At 41.1% G+C, this 24023-nt stretch overlaps 1 protein-coding gene across 5 annotated transcripts in view; it reads left to right on the top strand.

Annotated features, from left to right (window-relative positions):
* NTNG1 (netrin G1) overlaps window positions 1–24023 on the top strand; it is a 352694-nt gene that overhangs the window by 248263 nt on the left and 80408 nt on the right. For all 5 annotated transcript variants that reach the window (XM_045984841.1, XM_045981917.1, XM_045984011.1 and 2 more), the window contains exon 4: window positions 19080–19252. In XM_045984841.1, coding sequence (XP_045840797.1) covers window positions 19080–19252 — 173 coding nt within the window. The remainder of the gene's footprint in view (window positions 1–19079; window positions 19253–24023) is intronic.

The following is a 24023-nucleotide window of genomic DNA, read 5'->3' as shown; positions in this document are numbered from 1 at the left end:
GTGGAGATTAGAATCTCAGATACATAAGTTCAGGGTCAGGGCCGGGGAGGGGGGGCCAGGGGAGACTTTGAAAGGGAGTCGCAGCCTGGGGAGTAGGGAATAAGGCTATGATCCTGAAGGCACCAAGGCAGGAAGGCAGAGGTGGGTGCCCGGCCAATGTCAGGAGCACCAGTAGAATATTGGGGAAGGAGAAAAGCGCAGGGACAGGTTTGCAGATCGGGGCAGACTAGATAGAGACAGAGAGGCTAGTCTGGCAGAGCTGAGTGTCTTGACAGCCTTAAGTCCCTAGAGCCACTGCAGAGGCACCTGGCCCTCCTGGCTCTGTCCTGGAGGCTAGTCTGCTTGCTTACCGGCAGGGTCCTGACACCAATCTACAGTGACCGCTCAGTCCCACACAGACACCTTCATCGAACAGAGGGCACTCTGTCGGGCAGATTCGCTGTCAGCCTCGGATCTTACTCTCTGTCATAAAGCTCTTGTGTTTACCAGTGCATTAAATATAACCTGGCAATAGAAAATCCTCATTTTCATGCTTGAAATATATTATCTAATGGCATATCTATTTGACTTTTACTACATGCCTTTCATTCCTCTAAGTGAGGTAATTGACCTTTACTTTGCTACCCTGTGGATTAAAAGGCTGCACCACACTCTGCATTTGATATTTCCAGTCTTGCAGGAGAAGCAATTTTGATTTGCTTTTGTTGCACAGCTGCTCTTTGGGCGGGCCCTCAAATGACGAGAAACCTCAAGGCCCAAGCCTGCACTGTGGCAGTTACTGTCCCCATCATGTGACTTTTAATAGAAAAAGCACAGGTCACTTCATTTCTATGGCCATCTCTATGGAATCTAAGGACTGAGGGCCTGTAAGACTTCCAGAACCTTCCACCTCAGTTTCAGATGACATATCCTCACTCCCTGTCTCCAGTGATGTTGTTTAGGGGCCAACAGCAGTCTTCAGATTTGGTCCAAGCACCCAAAAGTTTAAAATCATGTCCAAACTACACAATTTGTGTGAAAGAGAAAAAAATTAGTGTTATCAGTAAGAGCTTTGGCTCTCTGTCAACCACCTGTATGCAGACATCTTTTGTGTGATAATTTAGCCTTAGTGTTATATAGAACTCTACAAGTTAGGAATTCGGAAGCCTTAGCTTTCTCTGGTGCCCCTTTAGCTTTCCTTCCCATGACCAAAATGATGACAACAAAAATGAAGATAATGATGATGACGGGGATGGTGATAATAACAGTCAACATTTACTATGTGCCAGACACTGTCTTTTAAATGCTTTGAAGAAAATAATTTGTTATTCTTCATAATAACCTTATGAGTCAGGTACTATAATTTTCCAGTTTTACAGATGAGGAAACAAAAGCATATAAAAGTTTAGTAACCTGCCCAAGTGTCACACTGCAAACAAGTAGTAGAACCAGAATCCAAAGTGAGGCATTTTGGATTTGAGACACAGAAGATACCACTACAAGTTTGGATCCTTGTGCATTTGGACAAGTTGAATATACAGTGAGAGTATTTTACTAATTACTGTCTTATTTCTAGAGAGTTCTCAGGCTGGATCAATTAGCCTCTGGAGGTATATGAGTCTTTCCACCCTAAAGGTGGAATCCCACCTTCCCACCAGGAGGGATTCAGAACCCCAGGATTCAGAACCTTGTTACTTAAGGAACAAAAATCACTCTCATGTGCTAACTAAAGAATCAACAGACATGGACAGTGGATAAAGGGAGCTTCTTACTTACTGGGAAGGCAGTGAGTGATGGCCGAGGTCTTTGACCTAACAATCTCATAATGAGTGTTCCTTCCTAGGGTTCCTCCTACAATCTACTAATGCTTCTCTATCTTCCTAGTTCTGGGTCCCCCAAGACAAAGTTCTGGATGGAAATGGTATATTTGGGAAATAACACTAGAAAGCACTGTGAGAGAATAGGGAATAAATGGAGCAGAGAGGAAAAGTCAATCAGGGTGCTGCTCCCAGAAATGTTTCTCCAAGAGGCAAGGAAACTCGAATATTCATCCTCAAACATTCATCACTTCATTGGCTGGAGGTTGCTCCGAGGAAGTTATTTCACCTCTACCTGGTTCTAGCCAAGCACCAATCATGCTGAGGCAAGAAACCAGGATCACGGGGCGCCTGGGTGACTCAGTGGGTTAAGCCTCTGCCTTTGGCTCAGGTCATGATCTCAGGGTCCTGGGATCAAGCCCTGCTTCAGGCTCTCTGCTCAGCAGGGAGCCTTCTCCCCCCACACCCCCTGCCTACTTCTCTGCCTACTTGTGATCTCTGTATGTCAAATAAATAAACAAAATCTTAAAAAAAGAAAGAAAGACAGAAATTGGGATCACTGCAGGGGCTATGATGCTTTTGCTACACACTTTTTTATCTTTCCATATACTAGGTTCCATCCTCCTTCTGTTCCTTCCTATCAAGTGACTTCAATAATCTGTTAAAACCAGAGCCAAAATCTTGGCAACTAAAAGCAAGTAAAAAAGAACTCAGTTTTTGAAACCTTGAAGAAAAAATTATTAGCTCACTCTGTTTAAAGTATCGGTAATGGGACTCAGAATGGTAGGTGTGTGGAGAAAAACTAAACCAGTGTGTTTCCATATTAAAACAAGTTTGGTTTCATGTCTTGTTACACATAAACCCTCTAGGTCTGGGTTTTATCTTTATAAAATCAGGATGGTGATACCTGCCCACCTCTCTCTCACAAAGTTGCTAGGTAGATGAAACAAAACGCCACTAGGAAAAGATACTCTTATGAATGCACATTTAAACCCAGAACAAGTGGGGCACCTGGGTGGGTCAGTCAGTTAAGCAGCCGACTCTTGATTTTGGCTCAGGTCAGGATCTCAGGGTCCTGGAATCAAGCTCCAGGACAGACTCTGCACTCAGCAGGGAGTCTGCTTGAGGATTCTCTCTTGCCCACTCCCTCTGCCACTCCCCCAACTTGCACACATACTCTCTCTCTCTCTAAAATAAATAAAACCTTTAAGAAAAATAAAAAAATGCATTTTGAGGACAAGCTCAAAAAATGCCAGCTAATTTATTTTATTGTTATTTTTATTTCTTTGATCTTGTGTTTCCCACATTTCCACATTGAGGGAATGGGACTGGATAATTCTTTCAGCTAATGTTTACAGAGAGCTCATTCCATACCAGGCACCATGAAAGGTCTTGTTCGGGAACTGGGGGTTCACCCTGCCCACTGCCTGACCTCATGACATTCAGTCTTGATCCCTTTCCTTCACACTTTGGAGCCTCACAGTGCACTGAAATTTCTTCTTCTTTTGTTAAATATAAAACACATGAGAAGACCTCATGATGCTAGAGTAGTTGAGTTGAGACAACAGGTCTCTTCCTTATGAGGATTATTCTTAGACTGTTCAGAAATAGTCAAATCTTAACCATACGATCTTATGTATTATAAGTGTTTAACAAATATTTCATAATGACTGATGATGACAGACCTATTTATGAACTGCTCGTGGTGGCACTTGACTTGCTGTCTCATTCCAAAGTTAAAGTAAAGCTTGACGAAGTCATTCACTGTCATCTCTATTTTACACATGAGGAATGAGCCTAAGATCAAACAAGTTAAAAGTGACCACAGAGGTACTCAAAGGCAGGGCTTTTCTAACTCCAAAATACAGCACTTTCACCTTAATTTAAGAGGTCTGTTCACTCTGCAAAAACAAAACCAAAACCAAAAATACCAATTTTTATAAGATCACGTAAGCTTAGAACCAGCATACTTTGAAATCATCCAGCATATTCTAATGCCGACCTCCTAATGATAACATATGTCTATTTTCCGAGGCTAAATCCTTGGCAGAAAAACCTGGCTGACCAGATTTTTCAAGCCAGGTCATAAATTTCGGGTTGTTGAACAATTTACATAATGACTGCTTTTGGGTGGTATGTCCAGTCTAGTTCAGTCAGCTTGGGAGGTGGTAGAGTCATGGAGAAGTAATATGGTGTATTGTTGGAGGGTCTTCTGGTTGCTAGTAACAACAACAACAACAACAAAAACACAATTCAAACTAGTTAAACAACATAGAGACGATTTTGGCTCACATGTCTTAGAATCTGGGACACAGTCAGACTCAGACAGGCTGGCAGCATGGACTACACAAAGTCATCAGGATGGTGTCCCTACTACTTGGCTTTGCTCTCTCTTGTCTTGGCTTTGTCTCCTTTGTCTAGGCTGAGATTCTCCATGTTGTGGATAAGATGGCCATGACCAGTTCCAGGCCACCTGCTACCAGGTTAGCAGTACATAAGGAACAGGCCTTCTTACCCTCATAGTCTCAGCAAGGCCCCAGGGGCAATTTTCACAAGAGATAGACCTTATTCCCATCTTCAGACCTACCCACTGTGTTCACGAAGATGGAATGGATTGATAGGCAGAGCTCAGCCTCTCTGCTTATCCTGGGAGCTGGAGGTTGGAATCCCCCACTTCAACCTCTCAGCCTGAGGATGAAACGGAATTGTCCCACAGAGGTAGTTACCAAAAGAAGAAGGAATAAGGAATTTGGGAGGTACAAAAACTATAGCATGCATACCCTCTATAGTTTAGATCCTGCCAGAAGGTGGGGACGGTCACGTAGCCAATGTAGGGCATTTTTCAAACACAGACCAAACCCTTCATATTTCAAGGATATTAGCCCTGAAAGCCAGTGTAATCCACCCAAAGTGATTCAGCCAGTTAGTGATTAAACCCAGGTCTCTTGATCATATACCATTTGACTCTAAAATATGACCGCAATCCATATTAAATTACGTGACCTTTCCCTTCTCATGATACTTCACTTCTCACACATTTGGCACAGACCCTACCTGTGAATGTTTGATCCTATAGATGGAGAGACTTTGATGATGACAATATTGGGAAACCTCAGAGCCAACTGCCATCCAGTTATTTTTCCCTGACCATATCCTGTCTGTTGGATCATTTGAGAGCTCATTGCTCTTCTTCATTTCTATTCTCGGGGTTCTTTGTTTCTTTGCTTTAGAGCCTTTGTTTCCAATCATAAGTGACACACAATTGAGGTCATTGGTCATAGCAAATAAGATCAGCCTCTTTTAACAGATGGTTTTTTTCCTTTCCCTTCCCTTTCTCTCTCTCTCCCTTCTTCTGCCTTCTTTCTTTTCTTCTTCTTCTTTTTTTAATCTTTATACTTCAACTTTTCCAAGGTTTGCTAGCAAAAGTAGGCCACCAAATAAGGGGAAAAAACAAAGGCTTTGCTGGGTGCACTCTTCTCTATTGGATATTATTTTATTTCTCAGAAAAGGGAGAATTAGAAGAAAGCTATTTCCCCAATTTTCCATACCACCCATGGGAATCTAATTCAATTTCCTCTCAAATTCTGTAGTGAAAAGTAAAAATACAGAATAAGGTTGCTCTATTGTCTTCTTTTGCACAGGTGTGACTTGGTTTTTTATTCCTAGTCATAAATCTGTTTATTCAAGCTGATTCATTTTTAATCAGATTCTAATATAATGATTTGAGGAAATAAGACCTTTTTTGAGGCGATAAGTGTACATATTTAAAAGATTTCAAAACTTCTCCGACAGTCTAACCTGATAGAATCCTGCACTATTAGACGGCTCTCAGCTCTTCCGCCTAAGCCTTACTGAACTCTGTGGATTTGCAGAGCACAAGAGAACTTTAGGTTTATTCCTGCCCTATTTTTTCTTTTGTCCCAGTTTCCACTAGAAAAAAGGAGAATTATATTTTTTAACCCAAGAAGCATATTAAGAATTATCATAGTATACTTCACATCAATTGGAAGTAAAAAGTAGGTGAAAGAAAGTATTTCACTTACATGGTTCTGTAAAGAGGGAAAAAAGAAACTTAACCTAGCAGTTGTTGACTGTAAACCACAAAATGGACCAGTATGTGTGAAAAGGACTTGAATATATCAGCAGTCTTCATTATTGCTTCTTAGGTCAGCAATATATTCCGCTTCTAAAAACTGGAAAGCTCTCTTGCACAGAGTGGGACTTGTTTTCTTCAAGCAAGAGCACGTGGGGAAGTTGGCAGGCTTGGTGTCTAAGAACACCATCAGGCCTTAGTTTCCTTTTAGCGTCCAGATTGCCCATCATTGAATGGAGCTCTCGTTCTTATGGCCATAAAGCCTGAAGTCCCTCTAGTATTTCTGTCTGGAAGACAGAAGAAAAAGGAAGAAAGGGCAAAGTGAGAGGGGTAAAAAAAAGACAGAGGAATGATTCCTTATAAGCTGCCCCTTTAAAAAAAAAAACTTTCCAGAACACCCCACTGTCACACCCCATTGGTCAGACTATATGACATGTTCAACTGTAGAGCCAGGGGAGCCTAGGAAAAGAATATTTTAGTTTTCCTATGTGTTTTATAGAGTGAGTCAAGAGAGAAAGGGATGTAAGTGGCTTACAGATAGCCAAGCCATGGGTTTGCCATCTCTTTCCCCAATAACAGCTAACATTTCTTGAATACTTACTATCTACCAGAATCTGTGATACATACTTTACATAGGCTATTTCATTTAATCTTCGTAACAATCCTATGTATAACTCTTGTTATACTAACAAGAGTCCATATTATAGATAAGGAGACTGAGACTCAGACGCAGTGACCCGCCAAGTTCATGGTAGAGCTAGGACTTGAACTCAGACTTCAAGTTCTTAATGTTGTCCTATCTCTCTTACAGAATCTGGTTCCTTGAACAACGATCATCTTTATTTCTGAGACTGGAGACCCCTAAATTTCCCGTTTTCTCAAAAAGAATGAGAATGTAAAGGTTCACCATGCATATCTTAAGTATCTAGGGTCATCTGTTAGTTGCTAATTGGCCTTGGATTGGTTTAGTTTTAATTTAACAAGCTCTTTACCTCCCAATCTCCGGGTTGATTGGTCATGCAGAGAACAGTGGCAGTCTCAGTTGTGATAATTATCTTGTTAGGTCTGTTATCCTTCTGTGCCTCTTATCTAACCAGAGTCCTCGTGAGTGTAGTAAACAGGTCATAGGACACCATCGTATACCTATTCCTATCTTGGACAATACATTATCCCAAATTTATAAGCTCCTTTTTTTATTGTACTTTATAATCATAGTACTCTAGTCTCCCTGGCAAGCTTTAGAAATAGGAAAGGGCTATTTTTAATATTATCTAAAAAACCAGTCGTTTAGTTGAGTCCTGTGATCTGATGTTTCACTATGGGTAAGTTTAGGGTTTCCAGTAAGGTTTAAGTAGAACTTTTAGAGCATTTCTTAAATGCTATAAGGATGTCCAAGTCATTTGTTGCTTAGATGTATAAGAAGGACTTCTGGTCCCTGTCCCATCAATTTGGGAAGCAAATAAATTATGTATATTTTTAAAGATGGTAAGATCCCAGTCTGTGAAGATCTCAGACTTTATTTTATACTCCCAGAGAAAACTGTGTAACTGTATATTTCCTTGTTTAAAAGAAAAACCTAGGGGGCATCTGAGTGGCTCAGCTGGTTAAGCATCTGCCTTCAGTTCAAGTCATGATTTCAGGGTCCTGGGATCAAGCCATGTCTGGCTCCCTGCTCAGCAGGGAGTCTGCTTCTCCCTCTCTCTCTGCCCCAACCCCCACTTGTGTTTTCTCTCTCACTCGATCACTCTCAGTCTCTTCCAACTAAATAAAAAAAAATTTTTTTTTTAAATTTAGACCAATCACTCCTCAAAAATAGTTCTTCCAAGAACAAAGTTCAGGAGAGTAAATCCTCCATCAACTAGGGCCTTATTAGCTACTCGGTATATTGGGAAAGAGTTAGGACAAAAGCTATGTGCAAACCTGCCTTCTGGCTTTGCAGGGTGGCTAGCAGAGTCCTAGTATCCCTCTTTCTTACATGCTTCTTCTATAATACAGGGATGCAAACACAAGTTATGTGTCCAGTCTATTTATTGGTCTGTTAGTGTGTGGCTGCTTTCGGTATCTATTTCACATGGAACTTTGGCCATCACATAGTTTATAAAATAAATCTTCTGAAAACATTTTTGCTTACAAGTGGTAACTACTTTCACATTCCAGGTTTTATTCATGAAGGAAGGAGTAGGAGAATGCCTGAAAGATTTAAACCCCCTCTCTCCTCATGGGATCAGGATTAGACCAGACCTATTTGAGAGTTGAAGAACTGACCTTCTGCTATAAGATAGAAATGATAATAGCAATAGCTTATATTAAATTATTAAGTGCTTGCCAGGTGCTGTGTTCAAATATAAGTTCAGCTGTGTGTAAGAGAGGCTTACATTAACAGTGTCTTATACAAAGTAGAAGTATATTTCTGTCTCCTTTCTCTTGGAAGTTAGGGGCCCCAAGGCTGGAATGGTGGCTCCCCAAGGCTGGAAATGTGGGCCCACCTTCCCCTGACTGCAGTGAAGGCTGCCTGAGAGCCCGGGTTCCACTATTTGTGGTTACTGCCATGGTCCATGTAGTCCAAGGTGGCTTAACACCATGTTCATGTTCCACAAAGTAAAGTAGAAATGGAGGAAGGAGTGTGCCCAATAGGAGTATCACAGACATCACTCCCACTAATAGGCCAATTGTGGAACATAGTCACGTGACCACACCTAGCTCAAGGAGTTGCTGGGAAATGTAGTCTTTATACAGGGAGGTTATGCACTCAGCTGAAACTGTAATGATGTGGAAAAAGGAAGAATACATCAATTAACAGTCTCTGCTACCTTGTGCTGTATCATTTAAGGCTCCCAACCACCCCTCAGGTAGGTATTTTATGATCCTCATTTTGCAGAGGAGAAAACTGAGTTGAAGGAACCTAAGTACCTGCTAAAGCCATACTCTTTGACCTCAGAGCCCAAACTCTTATCCAATGTTTTCTACCATCTGTTTTGGAAAAATACCATATTTATTTTAGTTTATGTTTTCATTTATTTAATATAAAATTCAGTGGCTTTTAGTATATTCAATAAGTTGTACAACTCCCACATTTTTGAACTCCTGAACACTATCATCACTCTAAAAGAAAACCCCCCAACCATGAGCAGTAACTCCTCATTTGCCCCTCTCCCCAGGTCCCAGGAATCACTCACCTACTTTCCATCTGTGTAGATTCGCCTATTCTGAGTATTTCCTATAAAGGAAAGCATACATTATGTGGCCTTTTGTGTCTGGCTTCCTTAATTTAGAAATGTGTCTTCAAGGTTTATCCGTATTGTTGCACATACCAGTACTTCATTACTTCTTCCCCCCAAATAATATTCCATTATATAGATATATGACATTTTGTTTATCCATTCATTAATCTATGGATGTTTGGGTTATTTCTACTTTTTGACTATTATGAATAATGCTGCTATGAACGTTTGTGTACAGGTTTTTGTGTGGGCATGTTTTCACTTCTCTTGGGTAAAGACCTGGAAGTGGAATTGTTGGATCATATAATATCTTTATGTTCACCTTGTTGAAGAACTGCCACATTGTTTTTCAAAGTGGCTGCACCAGTTTACATTCCTACCAACAACAGATGAGAGTTGCAAATTCTCCACATCATTGTCAACATTACCTATTGTCCATCTTTTTAAATTATAACCACCCTAGTGGATATGAAGTGGGACCTCATTGTGGGTTTAATTTGCACTTCCCTAATGACTAGAGATGATGAGCATTTTTTCATGTGTTTATTGGCCATTTGTATGTAGCTTGTTTTTTTTTTTATTAACATAATATGTTATTTGCTTCAGGGGTACAGGTCTGTGAATCATCAGTCTTACATAATTCACAGCACTCACCATAGCACATACCCTCCCCAATGTCCATCACCCACCCACCCTATCCCTCCCTGCCAACCCCCAGCAACCCTCAGTTCATTTCCTGAGATTAAGAGTCTCTTATGGTTTGTCTCACTCCCCAGTCCAATCTTGTTTCATTTTTTCCTTCCATACCCCACAACAAGCCCCCACACTGTCTCTCAAATTCCTTGTATCAGAGAGATCATTGTCTTTATCTGATTGATAATTGTCTTTCTCTGATTGACTTATTTACTTATTTCACTTAGCATAATACCCTCTAATTCCATCCACGTCATTGCAAATGGCAAGATTTTGTGGGACTTTTGATGGCTGCATAGTATTCCATTATATATATATACATATATATACATATACACATTCTCATAACTTCTTTATACAGTCATCTATGGATGGACATTTAGGCTTTTTCCATAGTTTGACTATTGTGGACATTGTTGCTATAAACAAATGGGTGCATATGCACCTACGATCACTGTCCCAGCGAGGTCTCCATCCCCCACCCCTTAGCCCATAGAGTGACATCCCTCATGGAGCAGACTTCTGAAAGTTCCAGCTTTGTGCTCCACTGCTCTACCGCTTGTCGGCAGCTGGCCCCTACCCATCACGGTCTCTCTTCCCATATATCGCCTCAGATTCACTTCTCCTCACATCCCACCTTCTAGAAAGTGGTCGCTTTTCTGCTCCTAGAATTGCTGTTCTTCTCTTCTGTCTCCTGTTGAGTTTGTAGGTGTACAGAATGGTTTGATAACTGTCTAGCTGAACTCCTGGGACCCGATGCTATTTAGCTCTCCTACTCCTTCTCCATCTTGCTCCACCCCCCTGTACATATCTTCTTTAGAGAAATATCTTTTAAGATCTTTTAGTCATTTTTTTTGGACAGAGAGAGATCACAAGTAGGCAGAGAGGCAGGCAGAGAGAGAGGGGGAAGCAGGCTCCCTGCTGAGCAGAAAGCCTGACACGGGACTCGATCCAGGACCCTGAGATCATGACCTGGGCCGAAGGCAGTGGCTTAACCCACTGAGCCACCCAGGCGCCCCTTTTAGTCATTTTTTAAGTAGCTTTTTTTGGGGTCCCTTTTATTATTGTAGTTGTAACAGCTTTTTATACATTCTGGATTAAATACCGTTTTGACTAATAAGTATAAACAGCTTTTAATATAGTTAAATTATTTAATTATTATATGATCTATGAATCTGAAGATCAGTTGAGTTGACAGAATTCACAAACAAATGGTCAATTTGGCTTGTGAGTTTAGCTAGAACCTTAGTGCTAGTCAGGTTTAGGCCAAAGATTGCTAAAGAGAATATAGGTGAGGAGAGGTTTGCACAAGGATCACACCCATGATATTAGTCTTCCTGTTCATCAGGATTTTGACCCACTGGTGACTCAGCAGGTCTTCTCAACCCTTCGTCTCCATGTAAATCACATGGCCATCTGGCTAAAGTGCAGATCCTTCTTCGGGGAGTCTGCAGAAAGCCTAAGATTTGTAACAAGCCCTTGGGGTGATCCTGAAATGGCTGTTCCAGGGACCACAATTTAAGCAGCAAGTGTTACAGTGGAAGTGTCAAGATCGCAGTTTAGAACCACAAGTCTACTTCTCCCCATGAACCAGTCTGCTTTGTTATGCCTCAAATAGAGTGATGTCCTAGAATGAACTTGGACTTTGGAATTGACTCTTGACTACCACTTACCAGAAGTGTTTCTTTGAGCAAATTGCTTTACTGCTCTTGGCCACACTTTCCACATCTGTAAATTACAGGTACTTATACCTCCTTCTCCCAGCGGTAATGAGGATGAGGTGAAATAACGTAGGGGAGGCACCTATCACAGTTCCAGGTATACAGTGGAATGTGGTGTTTTCTTCTTCTGCCTGCCTTCAGTGCTAAGGAAGGGCTGTCCCTCTGACCTTTTAGTGCAAATACAGCATTGTCAGTGGAGAGACAACCCGGTGTTACCAATGTACTTTCCTATATTGTTGGGATTAGGAGGAATATTGTTACCAGAGTCCGGATCTTGGGCCCCACAATGGTAGAAATTAGGCCAGACCCAAAAGTCAAAGGCACAGGCAAGGCTCTGTTGGGGCTAGAGCTCTAGATGCACGGAGGTACAGCACCAACACACAGCACTTAAGCCAGCCTCTCCAAACAAACAGGAAGCCCTGCTTATACAAAGTTCTCCCTGAAAGTTCCCACTCATGTCTCTTATGCTAATAAGGGAGAGGAAAGTGCCTTGTCCTGATTGGTTGGTTTTGGCAGGCAACTCAGACAGCTTATCGGTGTTTTTTGGAGTGGAGGTCTTTCAGGTTTGTGGAGTCTGTTGGTTTGTCTTCCTACAGAATAGGGCTGTGGCTGTTGTTTTTAAGTTAGGCTTGTATAATGGGCTGCATTTCCGTTCTGCGCGGTCAGAGAAGCAGGTCAGCAATAACAGCCCACACAAAGTGCCTAGGCACCTGTTGTTTTTCATGCCGGGCTTGTTCCTATGGTTCCTGGTGGTCTCAGTGGCACCCTCTTTATGGTCGGTATTCAGTCTATGTGTGTTTCATCTTATTGACTCAACAAATTCTACGTTCTTGGAGATTAGGACTCTGTGTCATCTTCTGGTTTTGAATCCCATGGGCTTTCTCATGGCGTTATACAAAGAATACGTTACGAATTAAGGATTACAGAATGAATCAATCCTTTTCAGTCATGGTAGTAGCAGTAGTAACTATAGAGATAATAATAATTGAAACTAACATTTATTAAGAACTCTCTGTCAGATACGATCCTCAGGGCATGCATACATTAGCTTTTCAATACCCAGAACTGTTCTTTGAAACACATCTATTTATTGTCCCTGTTTTCCAGATGAGGCAGCTGAGGCCTAGCCATACTTAGAAAGACAGCATTCCACTTTTGTTGGTAAGAGCAGAGTTCTGGAGGCTGGCTGCCCACGGTTTAATTCCTGGTTCCATCTCATACTAGTTGGGAGAGATGGGTTTCTTAGTTCGTCAATATGCAAAAGCATCATCTCTAATTAGTGCCAATCCCACAGTACTGTTGTAATGTTTGTACAAAATAATGTGTGAAACATGCAGAAGCACTGAGCACAATGCCAGGTACTTGGAAGTATTCAGTCAACATTAGTTCTGTTTGTGTGTTTGTGAAGTCCCTTATCCAATGGCCTCACAAGTCATTGGCAAAAGTGGGACTTGAACCCTGGGCTGACTACCTTCATAATCAATAACTCGTAATTTCTAAATGATGTTGCTGCAGGTCCCCATGGCAAATAATGTGTTGAGGTGGAAACCAAAAATTCATATGTCAGAGTGAAAAGAAAAAGGTCAAGGGGTTGCAGAGGCAGAAAAAGTATGTGAAAAGCATTTTATATTTATCACCTTTTGAAAAAGACATCTTTGAAGTCCAGTGTTTGCGCTAACTCATTTTCTAGAAGCATTTGTGTAGCTGCTGCCCATCCAAGGCAGAGGATGCAACCAGAGGCTGATCCAGGTTTTGTAAGGCCTGAAACTTATGCCCTTTGTGAGTGGAAGGGTATTCTCACTAAGGAAAAACCTTCACTGGTTAAAAAAATGCAAAAATATCTCATTTGTGAGAATTATACAAAAGCACATGACCACATGGATGCATGGTTAGGGTCTTCCCCAAGGCCTCGAAAGGGCCCTGATGCTAAACTTCATTCACTTCATGGTGATTCCTCCCCTGGCACAAAGGTAGCCAAATCCTGGACTCACAAGGCAGCAAGCCTGGCTTCCCTTCCTGTTTTGTTTCAGAAATGGCCAGTTCCAAACTTCTCTGTCTTGGTACCTCTATTTGAAACACTAGTAATAGATTATATATATAGACCTCTAACTCACAGGAAATTGTGGTGGATAACATGCTTCCCAGAATAAATATATTAAATTATCTTTTTAAAAAAACAGGCAGACTGTATGGGTTTTTCATACCTACTGGCAGGTGGCAGAGATCTAAACGTTGGAGGCTTTTTATAAGCAAGATTAAATTGACTCATGACAGCTGGTCACTAAAATACAGGAAGTGCAGACCTGGTTGAAAGCAAGAATACACAGGTTTTCATCACTTGCCTCACAGAATAGAGCTCGCTCTTTTTGGAAGTGTGTCTTAGCAATGCCCTTATTTAACAGTGTGTGCTCTGTGTCACTTATGCACAAGTGGATCTTCCAAGTGCATGCAAGTCAATTCTATCTGCAGTGACTTGGTGTGAGTCCTTTGTGTGTAAACAGAATCGGTGAATAGGCTTGTCTCTCCAGAACATCAGATACCTCACTGCAAGCAAAGCCTATTAGGTATCTACTTGTGCAGCTCCTCCCCCGCCCATAGATGTGGGAGCGGGATGATCATGGAAGTGGATAATGAATCTGCCAGAGACAAGTGGAGGCCACGGAAATCTGCCCTCCACCCCATCACGAGGCTGGAGGTCACAGCCCCAGGAATTGAGAGCAATCTCCCAGCATCGTGACATCCATTTTTTTTCCCCCTGCTGGAGGAAAACCCACTCTGGCAGGGACTCTAAATAAAGAATTTCAGCATCTGATTGGAATGAGGCGAACGGCCTGAGCTGGGGGTAATGAAAGGGAGCCATTTCCCAATACGGAGCAGCGATGTGATACCTCGGTGTCCACTTTCACGGGCTCAGCCCAGGCACAACAGTTGTCACAAGGATGGAGGAAAGACAGCCCAAAGCTGGGCTGGTTCAGCAGATTTACTGCTGAGGAAGTTCCAATGTCCACCAGGCCCAAGCAACATTGCCAAACTGCCTGAACCAGGGTGGTCATCCCTGAATGAGAAGTTGAAGCCGAAGGATGCACATTCCAGGATAATTATATCACACAAATAATCTACTTTTTTTTTCCCCCTCTCCTCTAAACTGTGTTACTTTCCTGAGTATTTCAGGGATTTTTTTCTTCTGTTAGGTTTCGGGCATTTGACAAATGTTCTGGAGTTTAAATTAAATAGTGTTTACAAAGTCTTACCAATTTTATAGAGTTCCCTTTGCCCATCACAACATCAGTTATGAAAACCAATGATAAGGGCACGTGGCAGTTTTCAGCATATGTCATGGAGTGTTTGATTGAGTACAATACCTATTAATTCTCTACTTTTAGTCCATTACCATGCTAGACATAGTAGGACAGATCCATGATGTTCACGCTTTCAGAGAGTCTACTTGCTTATTAATCATTTGTTTATCAGCCAAATATTTTTTAGGTACTTACCATGTACCTAGCACTCTGACAAGTGCTGGAATGTTGCACTAAGTAAGGCAAACATGACTGCTACTTCCAGGCATTGACACTCCAGGAAAGGTGAGAGAAGAAGAAGCAATGACAACACGGTCTATGTCTAAGACAGAGATCACTTTATCACACGACTGGCCTTGCCAGGGTCACAGGAGCACATAGGAAAGGCATACTGGTGGGTCAGAGAAGCACTCAGATAGTTGACCAGTGGATGGTTTTTGAATGTCATTTAGGAGCCAGGCACTGAAATTTATAAGTTGACACCTGAGTGGTAGGTATTTTGCAGATGTAGAGGTAGTAGAGTAGAATGTTCCAGGCAGAAGGAACAGCTTATAAGATTATCTGAAGGCAAAGTGTGACAAAATGAGTAGTGTTGCTAGTGGTACAGATGAGACTGGAATAGGGAGGACTTAGAAGGGACTTGGAGTCCCTTCTTGGAGTCATAGAGTTTGGACTCTATTTTGAGAAAAGTGACAAGTCTTTTAATGATTCTAAGTCAGGAACCCCAATTTTTTTGTGTAAAGGATATTTTGACTCTTGTGTTGAGACTGGGCTAAGGAGTAAGCTCTGTTCAGAGGCCATTGTAATAAAGCGGTCTAAGATGTTGGAGATCTCAACTAGGAGAGGAGGGATCTCAGAACTTGGTGAGAGATGGAGCAATGACAAGTTAGATATGATAGGAAAGAAAGAGGGAGGCATTCTCAACCAGCTGCCTGAAAGGTGATGAATTTACTAAGACAGAAACCTCAGAAGGAGGAGTAGGAGAGGGAAGCCCAGAATGCAGTTTGCCATCTGCTGAGTTTCACATGCCCAGGAGAGAGCTCCATGATGGAAATGTAGATAGAGGATTTAGCTACATGTCAATCAGAATATCTTGACCCGGTAATAATGGAAGGAGTGGTTCTATGGATCCCTATGGTTAACAGAGAATTTCTGAATTTCCTAAAATGTTTTCAAATGTTTAAGCTTATTTTGCATATGCTTATTATTTCAGGGTAGGGAAAGATTATGGAAGTTTGCTTTAGAATGTAAGTTTGGTATAACTCAAAGGCTTTAAGGACCACAGAGGAAATTGAAGGGACAACCTATATTAAAAGTGTACAAAGAGGGGCACCTGGGTGGTTCAGTTCGGCTCAGGTCATGATCCTAGGGTACAGGGATCGAGCCCCACATCAGCTCCCTGCTCAGCAGGGCGTCTGCTTCTCCCTCTCCCTCTGCCCCCACCCCCAGTTTGTATTCTCTCCATCTCTGAAATAAATAAAATAAAATATTCTAAGAGAGTTATGTAGGCTGACAGTGCTGGGCCAGGACCCCAAGAAGAGCACATAAAGAGAACACAAAGATGAAGAGGGTTCTGAAAATGAGCTTGAGAATCCACCAAGGACAAAGTGTCAGGAGAAAGGGAGTGGTCCACAGATTCAAATGCCATCGGGAGATCAAATAAGACAAAGAAAATTATCCATTGGATTTTCAACAAAGAGGTCATGGATGATCTTGGCAAGAGAGGCCATGGTTGGTGAGAAAAAGAAAGTGAGTAGAAGATGAGAAAATAGAAAATGCAGGTATAGGAACTTCAAGAAAGAAGAGGAGAGTGTTAAAAGAGGTAGCTGGAAAAGAATACCAGAGTCCAAGTTGGGCCCTTAGGATGAGAGAGATTTATGCAATGAGTCCACATTTTAAAAGCTTAAAGAGCTTTTAAGTAAAAACCAACCAAACCTAATACACAGAATCATTTAAGGAAATCAGAAGATAGAGCTCAGTGTGTCTACAGTGAGCAGAGTAGATGGCAGGAAAGAGTGAACTGAATTGAGCCTTAAATGATTAGCTTTTGGACAGGTGAAGATGAACCATTAATTGGAAGAAATCTGAGAGAAATAAGATGAAACAGTCACCTAATTTCCTTTCACCTTCTTTTGTTAGCCAAAGAATATTTTCTCAGCAAATACAGAGCTTTTAAAATGGAAATTGCCTGTAACTCAGGAAGTGACTTCAAGTATGAAAGTATTAACAGTTAAAGGATATTTAATCCAATTTACAATTACTACTTGCATTCTTGGTCTTCCCATATGAAACAAGCATATTCTTTGGGGTCATGTTGTTCATTTCCTCATTTGGAATTTTTAACAGCAGATAGGGTGCTACATCAGTGTAAGTTGGTGCTTCTGTCACCTAGATTTCTAACATCTTCCATATATAAAAACACACCCATAAATAAAGGTGCTAATGTTGGAAGGGGAAAGATCCTTTCACAAGCAACTTAATACAAGTGACTCCCTGCATAGAGGAGAATGTTATAAGACCTAGCTCATAATTAAACACTGTCTATTTCACTTAACTGAATTATTTTTCTCTTATCTTTTTAGAAGACTGCATGTGTGTTAATATTAAAGGTTCTGTTTATTTGTCTAAATTGAATAGGTATTGTTTAAATAGTAGCCTTTCAGCTTATTACAATTTACAACTATACAGAGGGCGGACAGAGTTTAGCTGCAAGTATTGCAAATTGTAGCAGACCCCTGATGAAGAAGTGTGATCTTATCCAGGAAGGTTTGAGGGTGGGGAGTGGGAATTACTTTAGGGGCTACACCTTTTAGTTAGAAGAGAGGCCAATAGCTCTCAGTAATAGTCTTAGCCTGTCCTTCACTTCCTTGCCATAAGTTTGGATCAGTGTTCCAAACAGATCATCCATGCACAAGACAGAAACTTGCATGTTGCTATACAGACATTATAGAAACCAGCATCCTTTCTTAAAGAATCTTATTTTCCTACCTAAGAAAGACTGCTGTTACTTTTTCCAATCCATGATATTCCCCACAAAGGAGAGCAAATGTAAAACCCTACAACCTTTCTTTGTTTTTTATGAAATTTGGCTTTCTATATTTTTGTCCTAGTTTCTAGATGAGGCAGGACTAGTTTAAAAATGCACACACATCTACAGACAGACACATACACACACATAATATTTTCAGATTCCAACTCTGACAGGTCTTGATCCTTTATCCCCCGTCTCAGGTGTCTTAGTTTTCCTGTGTGTGTGGACACACTGCTTCCTGCATACACCATTCTGGCCTCTGGTCATGGTGATCCTGTCAACCTAGGTTTTACTTTCCCAGAGGATGTGGCCTCTGCTTGGGGTGTTACAATTTATAACTTGCTACCTCAACAAATATCCAGTTGGCCTTTGCAATTTTACAGTGCAAGACTTTGGGTAGGGGAATGTATTTTTGTGGAAATTGCATATTCCATTGTTGCCTCTCATATATCACAGCTCTCTTCACAGGCACCGAAGGCAAGACATTTGCTAATGACCTCAAACCCCTGCCACATATAGTCTTTATTTATTTTCTAGGCTTCTAAGCATCTTTTATCTGAGTCATTTGGAGCATTTGTAAAAAACTTGTAATTACCTTATTTGCTGTGACTAGGAAATCTAAGGACTATTCAGATCGATTAGAGGCCTTGGTGGGAAAAGCTTTTGATCTGGGGTAATATCATTTTAGAGCCCGGAATGTGGGTTCTATGATTATGATCTGTGTGGGTCTATAAAATAAGCCTAAACAGCAAATTGTCTTCATGGTTATCTTTCCTTTTAAACAAATAAGAATTGTCTTTCCGGTTTAAAGAAAAACAGAAGATAACATTGCTCTTCAAATCCAAATAAAATTGTCATAGATTGCTAATACCACAAGAAAACTGCTCACTGGCGGCAATATTTTGGACACCTGTTGGGAAACCCTTGATTTTGTAGTATGATTGTCTTATGGGACCTTCAGGCCCCTACTGAACAGAGTGACTAGTATTGGGATTCCTTGAAGGGTGGGATGAGACAGACCTTATCCTAACCCCACCTCTTCCCCCTTCTTGAAAGATTCTAAGGGTGGGGCCTGCAGATCTCCATTTTGCCCAGAGCTTCTATGTAGCAACCACTGTGGGGTGTAAGAGCCACCACCCCAGGAGATAGATGGGTAAAGCTTCCGTGATCGTGATCGCTAAGACTAACTTGACTTACAGTGAACTCTTGTCTCTCTCCTGCTTAGGTGCAAATGTAATCTCCACGCCACTGTGTGTGTGTATGACAACAGCAAACTGACCTGTGAATGTGAGCACAACACCACAGGTCCAGACTGTGGGAAATGCAAGAAGAATTATCAGGGCCGACCTTGGAGTCCAGGCTCGTATCTCCCCATCCCCAAAGGCACTGCAAATACCTGTGAGTAACTTTGCTCTCTAACACCATATTCTGTGCAAGATGAGCTGACAGTTCCTCTCAATTTCACTTGAAATTGTGCTGTTCCTCTTACGGCTATCCTATTCCTCTTCAAAATGCAGCTAAAGTTTTAGTCTCTATTTCACCACTTGTAAGCACATTTTCACACTTGGATCATCTGTTAAATTCAGTCTTCCAACATTCACATCAAATGTGTTGGGAAATGATGGAAATCAGGAGACATTTTTTTCTAAGTGGATGAAACAGGAAATGTTTGCTTTCCTCCCCAAATTAACTTCCTATTAAAATAACAACAGCCTTCAAAACTCCCAATGGGAACTTAATTTTAGCCATAGGCAAATCCAGAAATTCTCTAAATGTTTCTAATCCCATTTCCCCTACTGGGTAACTTGAGGGATGTTTTGTCCAGAAGATGCTTCCCCGTCCGGTTTTCACTACGGCCTAACTTCGGTCGATGAATTAATTGGCTTTTTCCAATGCCAGCTGTTGAAGTCATGCCTGGCTTGGATCCTGTTAGTAGAGCCACCTTTTGATACTAAGCGTGACGGTGTAGGCCTGCAGGTACTACATTAAGAAAAGAAATGTCTGGGGCACCTGGGAGGCTCAGTGGGTTAAGCCTCTGCTTTTGGCTTGGGACAAAATCAGGCTCTCTGCTCGGCAGGGAGCCTGCTTCCCCCCCCCCCCCCCCCCCCCGCCTGCCTCTCTGCCTACTTGTGATCTCTATCTCTGTCAGATACATAAATAAAATCTTTAAAAAAAAAAAAAAGAAAGAAAGAAATGTAAAGGAATGTCTGAGTTCATGTGAAAAGAGCACAGGCCTTATTTGTGCTTCCAGGAACGACAAGAGATACCCCATTACCACCCCTGTGCACCCCACTAAAATCCCTGAAGATCCAGAGGAAGACATGCTCTGACATGCTCAGGGAAAGACATGATTATTTCCAGAATAAACTCCCCAATTCCATGGAGGGACCCATTAAACACTTATGAAAGCCCAAGGTTTGCCCTCTTTCAAAAGTAGAGAAAGGGTGAGGTTGAGAATATACCCATGAAGTGAGAAGTAACAGAAATAGCAAGACAGTGAGCAGTGGGAGAATGAGGGCTTAAAAAGCCACTGGCTCGGGGCGCCTGGGTGGCTCAGTGGATTAAGCCGCTGCCTTCGGCTCGGGTCATGATCTCAGGGTCCTGGGATCGAGCCCCGCATCGGGCTCTCTGCTCCGCGGGGAGCCTGCTTCCTCCTCTCTCTCTCTGCCTGCCTCTCTGCCTACTTGTGATCTCTCTCTGTCAAATAAATAAATAAAATCTTTAAAAAAAAAAAAAGCCACTGGCTCTTTGTGAGGCTGAGAATGTTATCAGGTACTTCAAAGCAGCAGCTGTGAGAAGCCAAAACCTAAAAACTAATATCACAAGAACCAGGACCTTATCAAGTTAAATGTAAGAGTAATGGAGCGAGTAACAAGCCATGAAGTATGGGGGCATGAAATTATGATAAAATTTCTATGAAGCAGAAAAAACTATTCTTCAAAAGATTAAAAAAATCTCTATTTGTAAGGGGATTCCATTTCTTTCTGTGTTAAAGAAAAAAAACAGACAGTCTAGCTCCTAAAATTAATACATAAAGCTCTGTTGAGCAGAAACGTTGATTTTTCAAGGCGATTTTATTAACAGAGACTCTGGGCTGTCCTTGGTTGTTCAGGGCCATAGACTCATGAATTCAGAAGGGATCATGAGGTTATTTGTTTGCGAGCCCCTGTGCCTGACTACCAAGAATCCCCATCACCACACTTGTCGCGTTTACTTTAAAGGTTTTCCTAAGTGGAAGTAGCTCCGATTTCATTTTCAGCGCCTGCTGCTTCTTTAGGGGGACAGGACGGAATGGAGGAAGGTTCACAAACTCTTGTTAGCATTCTGGTTCAACCTCAGGGCCAATCAACTTGTCAAGGTGACCAGAAAGGCAGGTGAGGCCGAACTCCAGCTGCGTTGGCTCCGATTCTCACATAACAGTTCTTCAACCCATAACTGAGCTTCAAAAGCTTGCGTACTTCAAGACATCTTCACCGGGGACCCCTTCTTGCACCATCCGAGCTTTTTCACTGCAGTGGGTTTTTTGTTATATTCTCCATGGGAATGATGTATCCCACATCTTTTGCATATTGGAGAAGATCACCAATTACTCCCTGGCCAAAGAAATGCAACCTCTTGCAATTTTCTTTGTGGTCTCCACTGCCCATCTATCCCTTAGTTTTTACTGGCCTTTTCCAGACTTTTAGACTTTTTCCCATCTTTTTTAAAATACGAAGGTGACAGAGGGACACAATGCCCAAGGAGGCTCAAGTCAATGTTCCAGTCTTCAACATGGCAGAAATTAGATAAAAGATTTCAGAGATGAAAGAGCCTTGCAGTGGAAAAACCTTACAATGACAAGAACTCCTTAAACTAAATTTCTGATACATCAGACTGTGCTTTCAGTGTCTGAGGATGAAAATAAGCAATTCAGTGGCTTAGAACACAGGTTACAGGTTCAAATACAGTTTATCTATTCACTGGCTGTGTGATCTTGAAAAAGCAAACTAACCTCTCCAGCACTCAGTTTCCCATCTGTAATGCGAGAATAATAGCAAGTCTCACCTCCTAGGGATTTTAAGAGAATTGAGCAGGCTACTGCATGTAATGTGTTCACCATAACACCTGTCACAAACTAAGTGTTCAAAAATAATTTTAATTTTAGGACTTTTTTTTCATAAGACATGCTTCTTCATTATTGGACAGTTTTAATTGTTATAAGACCTATTTTTTAGTAGTTCACTGATTTCTTGAGTATCTTGTCATTTCCAGTAAGCTTTTTCTCTTTAAGTAGCAAAAGAGCTATATTGACCCCAGTTTCTTTTTTCTCCATATTAACATCATCAAATTCCACTTCATATAATAAGATTTTCTTGTCTCTTCCTGGGTTGCTTGCCCTAGAAGTCTTCTAATTTTTTAGTGTGGAAATGTCAGCCAACATGGGACTTCTGGCACTCTTATGATTCTCGTTTCATGCCAGCTTTTTCTTACACACAAGCATACATGCTTGTGTGCACACGTACACACACACAACTCCAGGTGGTACATCACAAGTCAGTTATTTAAGAGGATCACGTAGTATATGCCTTATCCTAATACAAGAATACAAAACCTAAGAGGTATAAAAAGCGTGGCTACAATCTCTTCACCCTCAACATCAACTCCTCAATTGTCTAGAAATGCCATGCATTCTGGGTAATCTCTTGATTTAGCAGAATCTCAGTAGCCAGGATCATTTCTCAATAGGAAGGTCAGTTCCTGCCCACTCTTAGCAGAAGAACTCAGAGAACTTCATTAAACCAGGAACTTAGAAGATCTCCCTTCACAGACAATTAACCCAGCACTCAGAGGTACCCTAAACCGGGACTTTGCTGTGAATGGTAGGACTTTGGAAATCCTGAATTCCAGAGCACTCCAAGGCCACTTTTGTAAGGAATGTATAGAGCCAGGAAAAAAGAATGTAGAGCCCCAGTATTCTAAAGTAGAGCCATCACTATAATCTGTGAGACATATCACATGTCCCTATGTTTTTCAATACAATAGATTTGTCAGAGGCAGAAGTAATAACTCTTGTGATTATATCTTTATACACCATGCTTTTTATTCAAGACCCATTGTGTTTTCTTGGTCTGTGTATGTGTGTGTGTGTGTGTGTGTGTGTGTGTGTGTGTATCAAAATGTTTTCCTTATTTTTTCTACAAAGCTTATATTTTCTCTGTAAGAAATCTTTCTTCTCCCTGTTGATCTTCATTCTATTTCTGATAATATTCACAGTGTCTTTGAATTTCATTTCTGTCTTCCAAGTAGATAGCAACTCTGTCCAACTTCATGCTTCACTATGATTCACTTGATTGCTATTGTCCAGCTCCTGAATAAAAGTATTAAGTAACACCTTTTTTAAATTTCCGGTCCTTGTGGAGTAATACACAATATTTCTCTACATATATATACTGAAAACTCAACAATCAAACTTTAGGAATTATAACTCTAAGAAAGATACTATAATATTATCTACACCTCTGCTTCCAAAGGTGGGTTATATGACCTTTTAAAGATTCCATGGCAAAGAAGTTTGGAAAACGCTATAAACTATAATGACTCTATGACTTTCATATTACCTTATTAAAAAACATTTGAGAATCCTATAGTAAAGTAACTTATTTTACTCTGTGTTTCCCAAACATAAATGTTCATAGAACACTTAATAACTTTCTATAAAACACTCTTTCAGGGACATTCTGCTTTAAGCAATTTCTACAGCCTAGTGACAGAAATGTCATGAAGATAGACAGAAAGCCCATCCAGTTCCACTGTATTCAATCTTTCACTTTCTTCTTACCTACACAGTCTAATATTCTTCAAAGAGAGAAAATTAAATTGGTCTGGCATTGACATTATTTGTTCAGAAACCCAACTCGAATTGTTACACAATATCTAGGGCTCCTCTGAGTAATGGAAAGTAATTTGATGATCGTTCTATTATTTTCTCTCGTATTAAATTCGCATTGACCAATTTATATTTTCCCAGGTGTGCTCATGTGTATGTCATTATCCAGACAATATCCTAAGTGCTTTACATGCATTAGTTCATTCTTAACTCACAACACTCTTATAGATGCCATTAGTTTCATTTTATAGACGTGGAATCTGCTGACTGCTGAGCTCAAGTACCCTGTTTAAGATTTCCACC

This window comes from Meles meles, chromosome 1 (assembly GCF_922984935.1).
Source record: "Meles meles chromosome 1, mMelMel3.1 paternal haplotype, whole genome shotgun sequence".
Taxonomy (NCBI): Eukaryota; Metazoa; Chordata; class Mammalia; order Carnivora; family Mustelidae; genus Meles; species Meles meles.
This window is presented reverse-complemented; position numbering and strand designations above follow the sequence as displayed.